General features: G+C 39.0%; 1 protein-coding gene across 2 annotated transcripts in view; it reads right to left on the minus strand.

Annotated features, from left to right (window-relative positions):
- Positions 1 to 12,417: 12,417 nt before the first annotated feature.
- The window catches only part of LOC308087699 (arf-GAP with coiled-coil, ANK repeat and PH domain-containing protein 2-like), a 94,846-nt gene continuing 91,254 nt past the window's right edge, over positions 12,418 to 16,009 (minus strand). For both annotated transcript variants that reach the window (XM_080431772.1, XM_080431771.1), the window contains exon 23: positions 12,418 to 14,791. In XM_080431772.1, the coding sequence (XP_080287898.1) occupies positions 14,688 to 14,791 (104 nt within the window). In that variant the 3' untranslated portion in view covers positions 12,418 to 14,687. The remainder of the gene's footprint in view (positions 14,792 to 16,009) is intronic.

Consider the following 16,009-nt stretch of genomic DNA (forward strand, 5'->3'; position numbering starts at 1 on the left):
TCCACTCACTTCACAGAGAGATAAGAAACGGGTCACTTTCATTTTAAAACTAGGATTGTTTAAAGGGATATTTCATTAAAAAAAAGTTTTTAAGTTGCTTGATTCAGTATTTAGATATTTGATATTGATTTTATCAGACACGCCCCCCTTCCTATACAAACCCATTGTAACTGGTTCTGGTGACTGATATATTGTCCTTCTAATACGTGAGGAGACCGTGTTTTTTCAATTTTCAACTTTTTTCATTTATAAAAAAAAAAAAAAAGAAATTGAAAAAAAAAAACTACATAAAAAAATTATATAAAATAAATGAAAAAAGTAATCAAAAAAACACGGCCCCCTCACGTATTAGGAGGGCAGGATGACTCACCAGAACCAAGGACGGGTGTTTTTGATGAATCTAACATGTTAAAAATTGAGTTTGAAGTTACAATGGGTTTGTATAGGAAAGGGGCGTGTCTGATACATTTTATATCAAATATCTAAATACTTTTTCAAGCAACTTAAAAACATTTTCAAGCAACTTGAATGATGTCAACATGAATGATGATTATATGAAAGATGGACTTCACTTGATCAGCTAACAGGGAAAACCACCAGACATGTGGCAGGCTCTACCTGCAGGTCCCTCTCTAAACCCTGTGTCCAGTGGTGGAAAAAGTACTCAAATGTTTTACTTCAGTAAAAGTATCAATACCATCATGTAGAAATACACTGTTACAAGTAAATGTCCAGTATTCAAAATTTACTTGAGTAAAAGTACAAAAGTATTGGCATCAAAATATACTTAAAGTACCAAAAGTAAAAGTACTCATTAGCAGAATGTCCCATTTTGCAAGTTTCCAAATGTATAAAATCCTTTGAAAATAGGCGATCTACAAGCTCACAGATTGTGAGCTTGTAGATCGGCTATTTTTTATAGAAAAGAAAAAAATGACCATTACTGCATCAAAAGTAATCAACAAACTAAACAAAAGCAGATCTACAAGCTCACAACGCCTCACGTTGCGAGGCGTTGTGAGCTTGTAGATCTGCTATTTTTACAAAATGTATCTGTGGAAAACGAGTCAAACTAAATGTAATGCCTCAACTCCAACATTCCAAGTGCTTGTCAGTCCCCAGTTCAAATATGATTATTTTGGGGGGTCATGGCCTGAAAAGGTTGCGAACCACTGGAATAGACAACGTTGCTCAGCTAATACCAACTAAGCCACTACAACCTACCCTTTTGGGGTAGCAGAGTGGCTACAATAACGTCTCCCCCGGCCAGGGGGGATTCCTCTTTAGGCTAGCTAGTGGGTAAGATGTTTGGCTCCCGCCTCCCTTTACACGCGGGAGACCCAGGTTCGAATCCTGGGCGTTACATTTGCATGGGGGGTAAAAATAAAGACCATGGCTTGACTGTAAATTAACTTGATCCAGTCATGCAGTCATATATCTGGCTGAAGGTAAAGGACTATCCTAGGGGTCAGAGAACAGCTGCAGTCCAGACCTGACAATGGTGGTATAGTTAGTGATGGAGCAGCAGGCACATTTTCCCCTTACCTGGGGTGACCCACTGGAAAGACTAACCACTGGCTGCTCAGCGGAGTGTGGAGCACATGCAGGCCTCTGGGGAGCCCTTAACTCAGTCTACTCTGTAAAACAAAAAGAAAGGGGTGAAAAAATGAGGAGAGGCTGCAAGTCCAGCCCATTCTGGGAACCCAGACCAGAGACATAAACTAAATGCCAGAGAGCTGGAGGAGGAGGAGGTGGTGGATTGGAGGAGGTCGTACATGGTACAACACGTTACTACACGTCGTCTACCCCCACCCGCTGCTTTTCCCCCCTTTCCTTATCCGTTAAAAGAGTGTGGTGTGGGATCTTGTGGTGTGAAAGAATGCTCATAACACTGCGCCTATTCATCCTGTCGCTCCATTCATCATCAGCATTTAGAGAATACAGGCAGGACTGTTTGGATTCCCCGCGCAGGGCCGTTCCAAAACATGAAACCCTAGCCAGGCTGCTCCAGCGGAAGCATTAGCGCTGTTAGCAAGCCGACTGTTAAATGCTCTGCTGGGCCTGTGGCCTCAATCACTCAGACTATATAATGCATACTGTATAATGAACTTTTATATCCAGGCCTACACCCGTTTCTCTTTTATGCATAATGGTGAATTTTAAGGTGTGTATTGTTGGTTCCAGAGGGGTAGGCTACTGTGTTGGCAGAAACGACACCCAAAATAATATAGCCTACATGTAAAGCCTACCTGTACTGAATGACAGAGTCAGTCGACCTGTATACACTAGAGACGAGTCCCCTTTAGTATGTGGGTTAAAGTCCCACATGTTTATGATTATGCAATACTCTTTCACAATATACCTGTGACATACTAGCATCATGGCTTGGGGATGTACTTTTACATCAAGCTGCCTCACACTGCAGAAACAGGAGAAAGGCACCTGACCTATGGGTCACCGGGGGCCTATTACACGAAAGGAGTAGTTAATATAGTTAATTAAATAAGCCTGGATTTAAGTCAAATCCAGGTTTGACAAAGTCTGGTCCGTACAGCCTGGTTTATTCCGTTCCATGAACGCCAAGCCAGGCTGAAAAGGAGCGACTTTGTCGAGCTAGACCTTGTCAAGCCAGGCTGTGTCGAGCCTGCTATTTTTTTTAAATCTTGAAAATGTATGCATATCTTTGAAATATATATACATTTTTAAAGCGAACATTTTTAACTCAAATCTTTGCTTCTGGGGGTCCCTGGCACAAAACATTTTCAGATGGGGGTCCGCGGCCAAATGTATATCAATTTAGGTCTTGAGTCCAAGACCCAAAAGAGAAATTTGATGTCTTCCCGGAATCATACGAGGAAGTAAAATGGATAATAAGCAAGAAAGGAAACACGGCTGCAATAAATGGATCCAGGGAGAAAGCGTGGCAAAGTATTGCCGACAAATTAAATGCACAAGTCGTCCAAAAATATGCAATTAATTTATATACAAATCCATAAATATATAATTCAGTTAGTGAATGTTGGAATTATAATTACACACTTCGTCATGTCTCACTTTTTACAATGTATTTGATATTACCTTTATATTATTTAATAAATTATGTATTTCATCCTCTATATATTGTCCAGCAACCTTTATGATAAAGGCGAAAAAAGATAGTAGACCCGTGGGAGCCAGATTGCTCAGATGCCAAGGTTCCTGTGCTGGGATTCGATGATCCATGATCTTGTGGTCTGAAGTCAAGAGCTCTTCCGACTGAGCTATGGATAGAGCAGCCGCACAATAAGCAGAAGTCACACTTTCCACTCCCACCCTCGCCAGGGTCAAAAACATTATATTTGAAATCCGAACGTTTATGTAGATGAATGAACGGGTCAAAAATTAAGAAAGTGCAAACACCAGGTTGACGTTCATCCATGACGGTCATGACAGATCCAGACTGCACTAGCGATTTGTTTACATTCGACCGCATGGCTCATTTGCATAATTCGTCACCATATTGATTTTATCCCACTGTTGAGGGTTAGGGTTATGTTTTATATATTTTGTTTAAGACTTACAGTAGGCTGCCTTGCCCCACTGGAATACAGTGACTGATATGAATTAATAATATACTGGACCATACGTAAAATGAAGAATATCTTGTGTTGTCAGTGACATTTTATTACAAATGAAAATAAAAATAAGAAACAGTGCAGTAACAATACGTTTTCGTATCGCAGCAATTTTGCATGTACAATATAAATATTAATATATTGTCTGTCGGGCGGAAACCTCATTATGGCCAAAACTGTTACTTTTCAGCATAAACATTCATTCAGGACTTTCAAAAAGCGTTAAGCATTGGTTCTCAAAGTGGGGTCCGGGGACCCCCAGGGGTCCTTGGGGGGGTTCCAGGGGGTCCCCAGCATTATGTTATTATTAAATATGGCTCTTTTAATGCTACTTTTAAATGGATCCTATGTAAGTAAAGCCTGATAAAAGTGTCAAACTCCCCAAATCCACCAGAATACTGGAAATTACATCTACTGTTAAAAATGTCCTTGGGGGGGGACCCCCAGCCTGGTCAAGAGCCCCCCCCCGGCGCCCCCCCCCCCCCCCCCCCCCCCCCCTGGGAAAAAATCTCCTGTTATCGGACGTTCTGAGGTTGGCAGGTATGCATGCACTGTAGAGATTACATGGAATCCATCTATTTATATATCTGCAGTGCCGTCCACGAGGGTCCCGGTGGCGGTAACGGGGGCGGCGGTATAACGGGGGTCCCAGTGGCAATAACGGGGGTACCGGCGGCGGTAACGGGGGTAAAAAAAAGGCACTTTTTTCCGGGCTTGTAGATCTTTGATTTTCGCATAAGAATTGAATAAGTGTGGGGAAACTCATTGGTTTGTGATCAGATTTACTGCTTAAAGGGCAAGACCACTTTGGTATGGGAGGGTTGGGTTGTGTAGTTACCTTGCCATCATGATGTAACTCCAAAGGTGGACAAGAAATGTCAGACATTTTTTATAATATAAAACAAAATCTGTAATATATTATCAAACATCTAACAACAATATGAACTATAGTGTTAATAGAGTGACAATGACATCACATGAGTCATTGTGAAACAATTATGATTCATGGTCACACTCTATTTCAGTAATATAATTAAATTGATTCTATCTTTTTGTATTTATTTCATTTTATTTGAATGCAGGGTCATTAAAATGAGTCCATATACAAACACATGTGTTGAATTTACTGTGGAAAAACTTCAAGAACAAGGCATTGGATTAAGTAAGCTTTAACTTCACAGCTAAATTTCCATGGTAACTAAGGTAGGATTGCGTAAATTTTCTTTCGTGAAATCGAGTCATGGATAAACTTATCCAGGGTGCTCTGGCTAAACTAATCTGGCAAGATAATTCAGCTTTCATGAAACCGATTCATCGCTAATCCTGGCTAAATTAAGCCAGGATAGGTGTTAAATCCAGGCTTAACCCCTAATTCTGCTTTCGTGAAATAGGCCCCCCGCTCTGGAACCATTGCTTACAGCAAGGCTACTTTCACAATATGATACTCCTGAAGATTCACATAGTGTGAGAAATAGTAAAACCACAAATACACACTGACTGAGGTTTTTTATTTGTCTTTCAATTACATTTTGCCTCATGTAAAGCACTTTGAACTTGCCTTTATGTATGAAATGTGTTATGTAAATAAACTTGGGGAGCGAGAAAGAGCAGTCGTACACACAGATTAAACAATAAATAAAAACATTTCGACATCATTCCTGATGACAATGCAGCCTTTTCTCTATTTAATTCCCTCGATGCTTTTCAAAAGCCAGCACCTCTCCAGTCCAGGTGTGCTTTTTCACCCAGCCTGTACAAATAAACTTTGCCTTGCCTATGAATTGAGCATGGCATTAACACTGGAAGGGTTCAGGGGTTCTATTCACTGTACTATGTAGTTCAAGATACAGAGTATAGCACTAATGCTGCCAAGGTTAGCAGTTCAATTCCTTGAGCCCCTCCACAGGGTGTGGTAAATGTGGTAAAGAGAGACTGCCTTTCCCACTTTACCTTTATAGCCTCACATGTTCCATTATATTTCTCATGATTGCATATTATTCTCTGTTTACCATTTGCATTCTTATCATGCTACTTATTTCATGCTGCAGCATATTCACCATTCCCATACAGTATGTAACTATTGCAATATATATTCAGCATGACTTTTTGTTACAGATCTCCATTACATTTTTTTACAGCCTCATGGTCAGCACCAAACACTTGTTTGCTACAATGCTAGCTACGTTGGTAATCAGGGAGTTTGTATTCACATCTTGACCCAGTTCAATACATCAACACTCATTTCATATTCATTTCATTTTACAAACAGCACAGATACAATTGGTTGGTTGAAACATAACCCCTTTATTAATCTCAACAGTTTAAAGCTCATCATCATTACTAAACTAACACACATACTTGCCATATCCTCTTCCTGGGGCCTATTTCACGAAAGCAGAATTAGGGGTTAAGCCTGGATTTAACAGCTATCCTGGCTTAATTTATCCAGGATTAGCCATAAATTGGTTTCATGAAAGCTGAATTATCTTGCCAGATTAGTTTAGCCAGTTCACCCTGGATAAGTTTATCCATGACTCGGTTTCACGAAAGAAAATTGAAGCAATCCTACCTTAGTTACCATGGCAATTTAGCTGTGAAGTTAGCCTGGACCAGATGTAACATGTGGCACATTTACTGCAAACAACACATTCCCCTGCAACATTGCTATGAGTCCAGGGGTCTATTCCACGAAAGCGGAATTAAATTATCCTGGTTTGAAAGGCAAATCCAGGTTTGACAAGCCTGCGCTGTTCAGCCTGGTTTATTCAGTTCCACGAACGCCAAGCCGGGCTGAGAAGGAGAGGTTTGTCGAGCCAGGATCGTTAAACCAGGCTGAATGTGAGTTCACATATTCCTATAAAAGACCATGAAAGTCGAGCAGAATCCTTGAACTTGACCAATCATGGAGCCCAAAACCAGAGCGGCGTTCTTTTCTGTGGCTGAACAGCAGCACTGCAGCAGCTCATGAAATCATACAAGGAAGTAAAATGTATAATAAGCAAGAGAGGAAACACAGCCGCAATAAATATAGATCCAGGGAGAAAGCGTGGCAAAGTATTGCAGACAAATTAAATGCACAAGTTGTCCAAAAATATGCAATTAATTTATATACAAATCCATAAATATATAATTCAGTTAGTGAATGTTGGAATTATAATTACACACTTAGAATAATTTTCTAATTTCTAATTTCTAAAATCGAAGATCTACAAGTGAAAAGCTTGCCTTTTCCACGTGGTCCACGGGGGTCAACGGGGGGCCGGGGGTCAATGGGGGTCCGGGAGTACCCGCCCCCCCGTGTACTCCCGGACCCCCGTTGACCCCCAACAGAGGTCCGGGGTATACGGGGGTCCGGGGGTCCACGGGGGCGGGGGTCCATGGGGGGCCGGGGACCCCCGGCCGCCATAAGACAAAAACATTTCGGGCTTGTAGATCTTCGATTTTTGCATAAGAATTGAATAAGTGTGGAAAAACTCATTGGTTTATGATTGGAGTCATTGGACTAACAGCTATTTTACAAAACTTGAAGAACAAGGCACTGGATTAATAAAGCTTGGCTGTTGGCCTGGTCCGGACCAGGCTAACTTCACAGCTAAATTGCCATGGTAACTAAGGCAGGATTGCTTCAATTTTCTTTTGTGAAACAGGATCATGGATAAACATATCCAGGTTTACTGGCTAAATTAATCTGCCGAGCTAACTCAACTTTCGTGAAACCGATTCCTGGATAATTCAAGCCAGGATAGCCGATTAAACCCGGTTTATCCCTAATCCAGGTTTCGTGGAATAGACCCCTGGATGGAGAACAAGACAACTAATGATGCTACAGTAAACTGAAGCGAGAACCTCTTAGGTCAGCAGGAGGAGTATCCTCTGCGGTCCATTGTCTAGGAAGTGTCTGCCCACACTTTTTAAATTACTTACCTTATCTGACATTTTGATTTTCTGTGCTGAGTCTGTGCTGGATGAAAAATAACAGTCCTCCCTTTAATGCAGTGGCCTATTCCACTGTTGATGTTTAGCACAGAAAAAGTTGAAACCCCCACGTTGTTAATCATCAGTGGCTTAAAGGACAACTTCACCCATTTTCAACCGATCTTCATAGAACTGCTCCTTACTAATGCTCATTATAAGATGGTAGGCTACCATTTCTGTCCACTCACTCTGGGTCTCAGAGGAGGGCTGCGGACACTTCAGTGATATCATCAGTAGACAGGTTTGGTAATTTTAAAGAAGATTTCAAACCTTTTTCTAAATTCTTATTAATGCAAGACCAATGGACTTCTATTTCAGGAAGAGAAATACTGTAGTTTCTATTAGCTTGGAATCCCCATCGATGAGGTCATTGGTAGGCACTAGGCAGGTTTTTTAACCATCCTTTGCCCACCAATGACACACAGAGTGAGTAGACGGAAATTGTGCCATCTTATAATGAGCTTTAGGACCAATTATATGAAGATATGTTTGAAAATGGGTGAAGGGCTCCTTTAAGCACCTCAGTCACAGACCAGTCCCTTTGGGGAGAAATGAAAGAGGACCTCGATTAGTAATCGCATTGACATGTAGCAGGCTTATTCCACAGCAACCCTTGGACGTTGCGCTTGGGAGACAGACATTAATGGAGCTTGGCTCTCTCACTGTTGGTGCACACAGCAGTTGTTTTATGAAGGAGAACATCTCCAGCAGCGGCCCTCCGTTTCTCTGCAGGGGGACCAGACCGCAGACTTCCCTGGAAAAGACATGGCAGCCATGCAGTGCTGACAGACCCAGCCCATTAGCCAAGCCCAGTGACTGGCAAAGGTGGTTTTGATCAATAAACAAGGTTTATGGTAGGAGCAGCCTTATTTATATATATATATATATATATATATACATATATACATATATACATATATACATACATACATACATACATACATACATACATACATACATACATACATACATACATACATACATACATACATACATACATACATACATACATACATACATACATACATACATACATACATACATACATACATACATATATACATATATACATATATACATATATACATATATACATACATACATACATACATATATACATATATACATATATACATACATACATACATACATATATACATATATACATATATACATATATACATACATACATACATATATATATATACATACATATACATATATATACATATATATAACATATGTATATGTATATGTTATATATATATATATATATATATATATATAGTTATATATATATATATATATATATATATATATATAGTTATATATATATATATATATATATATATATATATAGTTATATATATATATATATATATATATATATATATATATATATATATATATATATATATATATATATATATGTGTATATATATATACATATATATATATATACATATACATATACATATATATATACACAGTATGTATATATGTCACAGTATATATGCAGAGCTGTGAAGGGTCAGGCAGGACAGACATACTGTACTGTACAGACTTACCCTTTCTAGAAGTCGTGTCCTTCGGCCACGCCGTAAAAAGGACAAAAATTTTTGAAACCGAGTGTCCAAACTGTAAAGAAAGTCAATGTGGGGAGTTCCTATTCTTATTTAAGAAGAAAAATAATACAAACTCTCACCTTCCAAAGCTTGCTGTGATTCTGATTAACGGGATAGAACTGTCATTCATAGTCTGATAGTCATCTAACTCATGGGCCTGTTATTGTATGGATGTAATTAATGCTGGGTAACATCAGCTTGAGGGCAGACTAAACATCTCACTGTGTGTGTAGACACTGAGAGATGTCATTTTAAGTGGTGGGTCTGGTTGCCTTTATTTTTAACATCAGTCAGGAAGAACAAACAACTAAGTCATAATAATTCAATGTGGACAAATGTGTCCAGTATCCATGCATGTATATTCGGCACCCCTCTCATAATTATTTATCAAAAGTTGTAATGTTACATAAATAGAGTTGCACAACTTTTACTTACAAACATATTTATTTCAATATCCACACACTCATGCAGATGTTTCAACAGCTTTGTGTTGGACTGTTGGAACTAAAGACTCCCCTCTTGACGGACACTAATACACACATAGGTTGCATACATACGTAGATATATTGCTCCATATGGATTTTAATGTATTATACTTTTAAGTACTGTTGTAGAGTTTCATTATTGTTAGGTACTGTTTTTTATATTGACCTGGGTATCTGTTTATTGTGTATGTTGCTTTTAAACACTGCACAAATGAAGTTCCGAAAGGAAAATAAAGGAATTTGAAGTTCAAGCTTTCAGATTGCATTTCACTTCTTGCACAACATGCCAAACCATAGACAGAACATTGTGGACCACAGATCGCAACAGAACAGTTAATGCATAACCATACACAGTACAAACAAATGAGGGATGGCCTTTTAGTCTTTAAACATGTGATGAAACAAAACTGTATTTTCAAAGTCTGTGGGGGAATAACTAAACACAGCCTACAGTACCACTGATTCCTCTTTATGGAGGTCAGAGGGCAAGACCAGAGGACAAACCTGGACTGACGAAGTACTCACATTTTTTACTTAAGTTTAAGTATAAGTATCAATACCACAATGTAGAAATACTCTCTTACAAGAAAAAGTCCTGCATGCAAATTTTACTTGAGTAAAAGTATATATTGGCATCAAAATGTACTTAAAGTACCAATAGTAAAAGTACTCATTGTGTAGAATGTCCCAATTTTTCAAGATTTTAATTATAGCACCCGAAAGCTTCGCAAAGCATGGCGAGCGTGTAGATCTGCAGTTCGAATAGTTAAGTATAAAATAGGATTGATGCTGTAAGCCTACTCATTTTATTGGGGGTGGGGGGGTGGGGGGGCCTGGGGCCTGGGGCCTGGAACCCCCTCAAGGACCCTTTGAGAATCACTGATCTAGACGGAGGCCTAAAGAGCAGGTGCTTCAGGCCCCACTATCTGATTCTGTCCACTCAACTCCCAGACCTCCGGACGGTAACCATTATAACAAAATAACACACTCAGCGGAGGCAATTATCCCCTGCAGTCAACATCATGTATTATTCTTCGATAATCGTTCGTTGGCAGGAACAGCATCGATTCATTATGAAACAGTACAGTGCAGTACAGAGAAATGTCAAAACATCAGATAAACATCTTTACGTGAGGATTGTTGAGGAAGCTTTGCACCCTGTTTGAGGGACATAAATCATGTTAACGTCATTTCCCTGAATCAACCTATACAGTAAGCTTCATAATGAGCGGGAAATGACGTACAGTTGTCTTCTAAATATGAGTGAGTGACTCAGTGACAGCAGGTCCAGCCCTCTATGGTCCAGCCTTATTATGAGAGATGTAATGGCTTTAATGAGCTCATCCCAACTTAGAGCTCATATTCAATCAGAATGTACCTCCATGTTTCATTATCATAGTGAACATAATGGTGATATAGCATCATACTGTAAGTATGCTAGCCTAATAGGCCACTGGTTCTAATACTACCCCCAGGGGTCCTTGAGGGGGTCCCCCCCAGCTAAATTAAACACTTATACCTATAAACACTTGAGCCCTATACAAAATAGCAGATCTTTTAGCTCACAATGCCTTGCACGTTGAGCTTGTAGATTGCCATTTTAGAAAAGTGTTGACAAATCTTCTCTGGGGGTCCCTATGGGGGTCCGTGGCCAAATCCATTTCAATTTGGGGTTCTTGACATGAAAATGTTTGAAGACCACCGTTATAGGCTTATAGGTTGTGCAGCTTTAGGACAAACCTCAACCCATCATCAGCACACCGTATGGAAAACAGCAGTCTTACCTTTTCAGTAGACTTTCCATTCCAGTCATTTCTCTCTTACGATGTCAAACTCATCTGTTGACAAACATGACACCTGCAGAACCCGCCACTTTTGAAGAAACACATTTTGGGAGAGTTTTGCTCCATACCGTTTGATAAAAGCGATCAGTGCACCAGTACTTGTTTGGGACTGGGGTCGAATGGTGCAGTCAGGCCATGTTGACACGTAGCCAACAGTAACAGTAACAGTTTAACCACTTTCAACTACATTTATATTTATATTATACTTAGGCTATTCATAAATAGCTGATCTACAAGCTCACGAAACATTTAGAAAAATCTTGAAAATGGGGAAGATTAATTTTTAATAATTCTGCTAAATGTTTACAAAACAAATCTTCTCTTATTGAGGTCCCTGGCACAAAATCTTTTCAGATGGGGTCTGTGGTGAAATACATCGTTGGGGGTCATTGGCATGATAATGTTTGAGAACTACCGCTGTAACACTTAAGCTTGTTAGAGCCAAAACAACGTGATTTGAGGGAGCTCCACAAATCAAAACAAGGGGTTAAATTTGTTTAACTGCTATGCTACCAAAATGTGGATTGCCCTACAACTGGCCCCTGTGAAAAATTCAAGCCCATCACCAGAAATCCCCCCCCTCCCCCCTGTTTACTGTACATATTTTTCTTTCTGATTACTACTCGTTTATATGTTTTGCATAGTATTGTATATTTGTCTGTCACTAAATGTTTCTATGAATTGAATACACAGGACCCCAATGGGAACAAACCATAGTGCTTTCGTGGGTTCAATCAACAGCCCAAAACGATATTGCGCTGCAGAAATAGCCAGAGCCAAGTAGGGGTAAGCGGTCAAAGATAAAACTCATGATTCAAACAAGAACAAAAGAAAACCAACATCCACAATTGGCCTTCCAACCAAAAGAATCATCATCAGTCCATAATGTGTATTAAAGCCCTTTAGAAATGACAGATATCATATACATGCAGTATACTGGGATACAGACAGGCAAAATATAAAATGAGCTACAATTACATAAGGATAAAAATAACAGCATTTACAAAAGCTTATTTAATGATTCAAGTACCACTACATATTACTTAAGTTCTCCGGTGAATTTAAAAGCATCTGTACAAACTGTACAAGATTTGTATCCCATGCTGCAACTGTGTTTGTCGCATGATGAAAGGAGCTGAGGCTTTTAACACTTGTATAAATGAAACATAAAGCCAAGGGTCATACACATTTTTCTTTTACAGAAGTCCACACTTTTTCAAAAGTGTCCTGGCTGAATTTGAAGGTTTTGGACAGCATTCAGCACATGTTGGTAGTGAAATATGATCAGCTTAGGTCATACCGCTATGACAACATTATTCAGAATTATGTTAGATGGGTTTACAACTATTGTACATATCATGTGTGTAGTAATAAGTACATTTGGGCAGAACAGACAACAGTGTTGTATATACTGTTTTAAGATTGTGTATGATTAACAATATTTCAAAAGCCTGTTAAGTCAATCAATTGAGCTGTGTGGGGACTCAGTAAAACACAGCTGCTCATATGAATGAAGTAGACAGGACTTCAAAACCACCAGATGTGAAATACAGGTAGGTACATTGACTTGTGTTTTAACCCTTTAAGACCGGGAATGCATCTGTGGCATCTGTGTCATTTTAGATTTCTTTAGCTATTGTTTTGAACATTTTTTTTTTTGAGATGGGGATCCGCGGCCAAATACTGTACATATCATTTTGGGGGTCCTTGACATAGAAAAGTTGGAGCACCACTGATATATCAACATACTGTTAGGATTTACAAAACATTTTTAGATATGTATTTGGTCGCGGACCCCCATCTCAAAATGTTTTGTTCCATGGACCCCCAGAAGCAAAGATTTGAGTTAAAAATGTTTACTTTAAAAATATATATATATTCAAAGATTTGCAAAAATCTTCACGATTTTTTTTTTGCAGATCTACAAGCTCATAGCGCAGCACTCTGTGCCACACTATGAGCTTGTAGATCTGCTATTTTTGAAAAATAAATACATCTTAAAATGACACAGATGCGTTACCGATCTTAATGGATTAAAACCTCTCTCACCAAGAAACTGAATCCCAAATAGAGCGGGTTCATAAACTGACGTATACAATGCCATTTCATAGCCTCTCTTTTCGGGTGGAAACCTAATTTTGTCCAAAACTGTTACTTTTAAGGATTCAAATTCAAAAGTATCAAAAGTAGCAGATCTACAAGCTCAAGAGGTTTCTTCCCGACAGCAAAGATATGAAATAAACCTGACAGAGACCCACACCCTCCAGCACATAGACAATAAAACCATTCAAGGGTGCAAAAGAAAAAACAAAGAAAGAAAATCTTTCATTAACAAACTAGCCAGAAGAATTTAACATGACAAACTTCAATAACATGTGCACTTCCTTGATCGCTGTAAATTGTTTCACACGTCACAGTCTTACCATCAAAGACTGGTAAACATCAGTGGTGATTTAAGACAAAAAAGGGGTATTTGTGCAAAAAAAAAAACTACAAAAAAAACTGTATACCAAAATGGCTGCCTTCTAAAACACACCTTTGTAAAGAACGCAGCCATACTGTTGGCTTATGCCTTAAAAGGGAATCCTACTCAACACGGTAATTAAATATAATTAGTTTCTGTAGCCCTAGTTTCTCTTTAGAAACTCTCAGCACAGATCCAGCACAAACATTTTGATTCTTTGAATATAAACTGCAGTGTGATTTCAACAGTTGGGAACATGGACATAGAAGCACATCTAAACGTGTTCACTCATCATTAATAGCCACAAAGACACAGTAACTTGACTGGACTATAATTAGATTTTGCGCATGATGTATTTCCATTCCAAGGCTATTCCACTGTACCATTTAAAAAAACAAACAAATTACGTCTAGGTCTTGATGTCTCCTAACTACTTACTGAACTTCCTCTTTAGTGAAATGCATTTGCACTGCAGCCAATTAAAAAAAATGTTAAGAACAGACGAATGGGCAGCTTCAGCCATTTTGCAGTTATGGTGAAAAAGGGACCGTTCCGTACTGTTACCTAGCGAGCGCTGCAGTACGTGTGCCAAATTCCAGATGTTTGCAGGTCCGCTTCAGGTGGATTTGGATTCAGAAGAACGTCTCTGCCCCCCCCCCACACCCCCCTCCTCCAGTGTGTCAGAGTTTCTGTTGGTCGTACTGCTGGTACCGGTTCAATTTTTCTGGGTCGTTAGCGGCCATATGGGTAAAGTCCTGGAAAATGTCCTGGTACGTTTCATCTCCTGCAATGACAAATGAAGCCAGTAAAACACTGCATGGGGAAGACTAGAAACAACAGTCAGCTATTGTTACAGTAAATACATAATACAAAGAAGTCTGAGCTACATGTAGTTGATGATAAAACACAACCTTCCTGTTCTGCTGTGAACAGTTTCATTTTGGTTTGGGATTTTCTTGTAGAAACACAAGCAGGGTGAGCATAACAATGCGAATAATTTGAGAGGGAGAATGAAAGAAGGAGACATGAAAGTCAGCCATACCTGTCCAAAACACCACGGAGTCTCGATAGAAACAGAATGACGCAGAGGTAGAAGAGGACGAGGTTTCAGAATGGAAACGGAGAGGAAGTAAGAGGCAAAATGGTTGTGAAAGAAAACAGGCGAAGGAAGCCTTTTGGTAGAAGAAATGACCATTGAGTCGGAAAGAAAGACAAGCCCACAAGGTTAGTTTGTTTTTGTTAACAACTGTATTGTATTTAAAGTGCAGATGTTTTTTAGTTTTTTTTATGTACAAAAATACAGCTGTGTTGGCCTCAGCACCCCAAAGAAATAAGAGAACAGAAAAAAAGGCACAAACTCTGGGGAGGTGAGTGAGGAAAAAAGTAACGAACGTAGAGAAAGTGAAGAAATCTTTACAATGACCATAAGCCTAATTCATACTTAGTTGCATGACGCATTGCATTGTTAGCTTTAAAATCTGTTCCTGACACCATCATGCAACAAAGTATAATATGATTTATTCCTGTGTATTAACTCATTGAGTGCCATTAACGTGTTTTTACCGCTATGGCGCAACGTGCCAATGACGTGTTTGACGTGTTTTTGAAAAAATTGTTTGTTTGTTTTTTTGTTCAGAACCCAAGATATCATTATCTGAAGATTTGCAGCTCCATCCACTCCTTGTTTAACGTAGAACTGAAAAAGTCTGTATCTCGCTTCCTAAGCACTTTTTTTTTACTTTGAAAAAAACTCTGGCACTGGGACAACATAATATAGAAATAATTCAGGCAATTCTGGCACTCAATTGTACTACCTATGAGTATGTAAAAGAACAAAAACGAATAAACAAAACGTTAAAAAATAAATACATTCTGGCACTCAATGAGTTAACCTGTGTATTAACTTAATAATGCTGTTCAATACTGTCGTGTTTTCATAATTATATTTACATAGCAATGTAAGCTAGCAAAAGGGATAATTACACACAACATACAATATATG

This window comes from Gymnoscopelus braueri, assembly GCF_963280865.1.
Source record: "Gymnoscopelus braueri genome assembly, chromosome: 6".
NCBI classification, from domain to species: Eukaryota; Metazoa; Chordata; class Actinopteri; order Myctophiformes; family Myctophidae; genus Gymnoscopelus; species Gymnoscopelus braueri.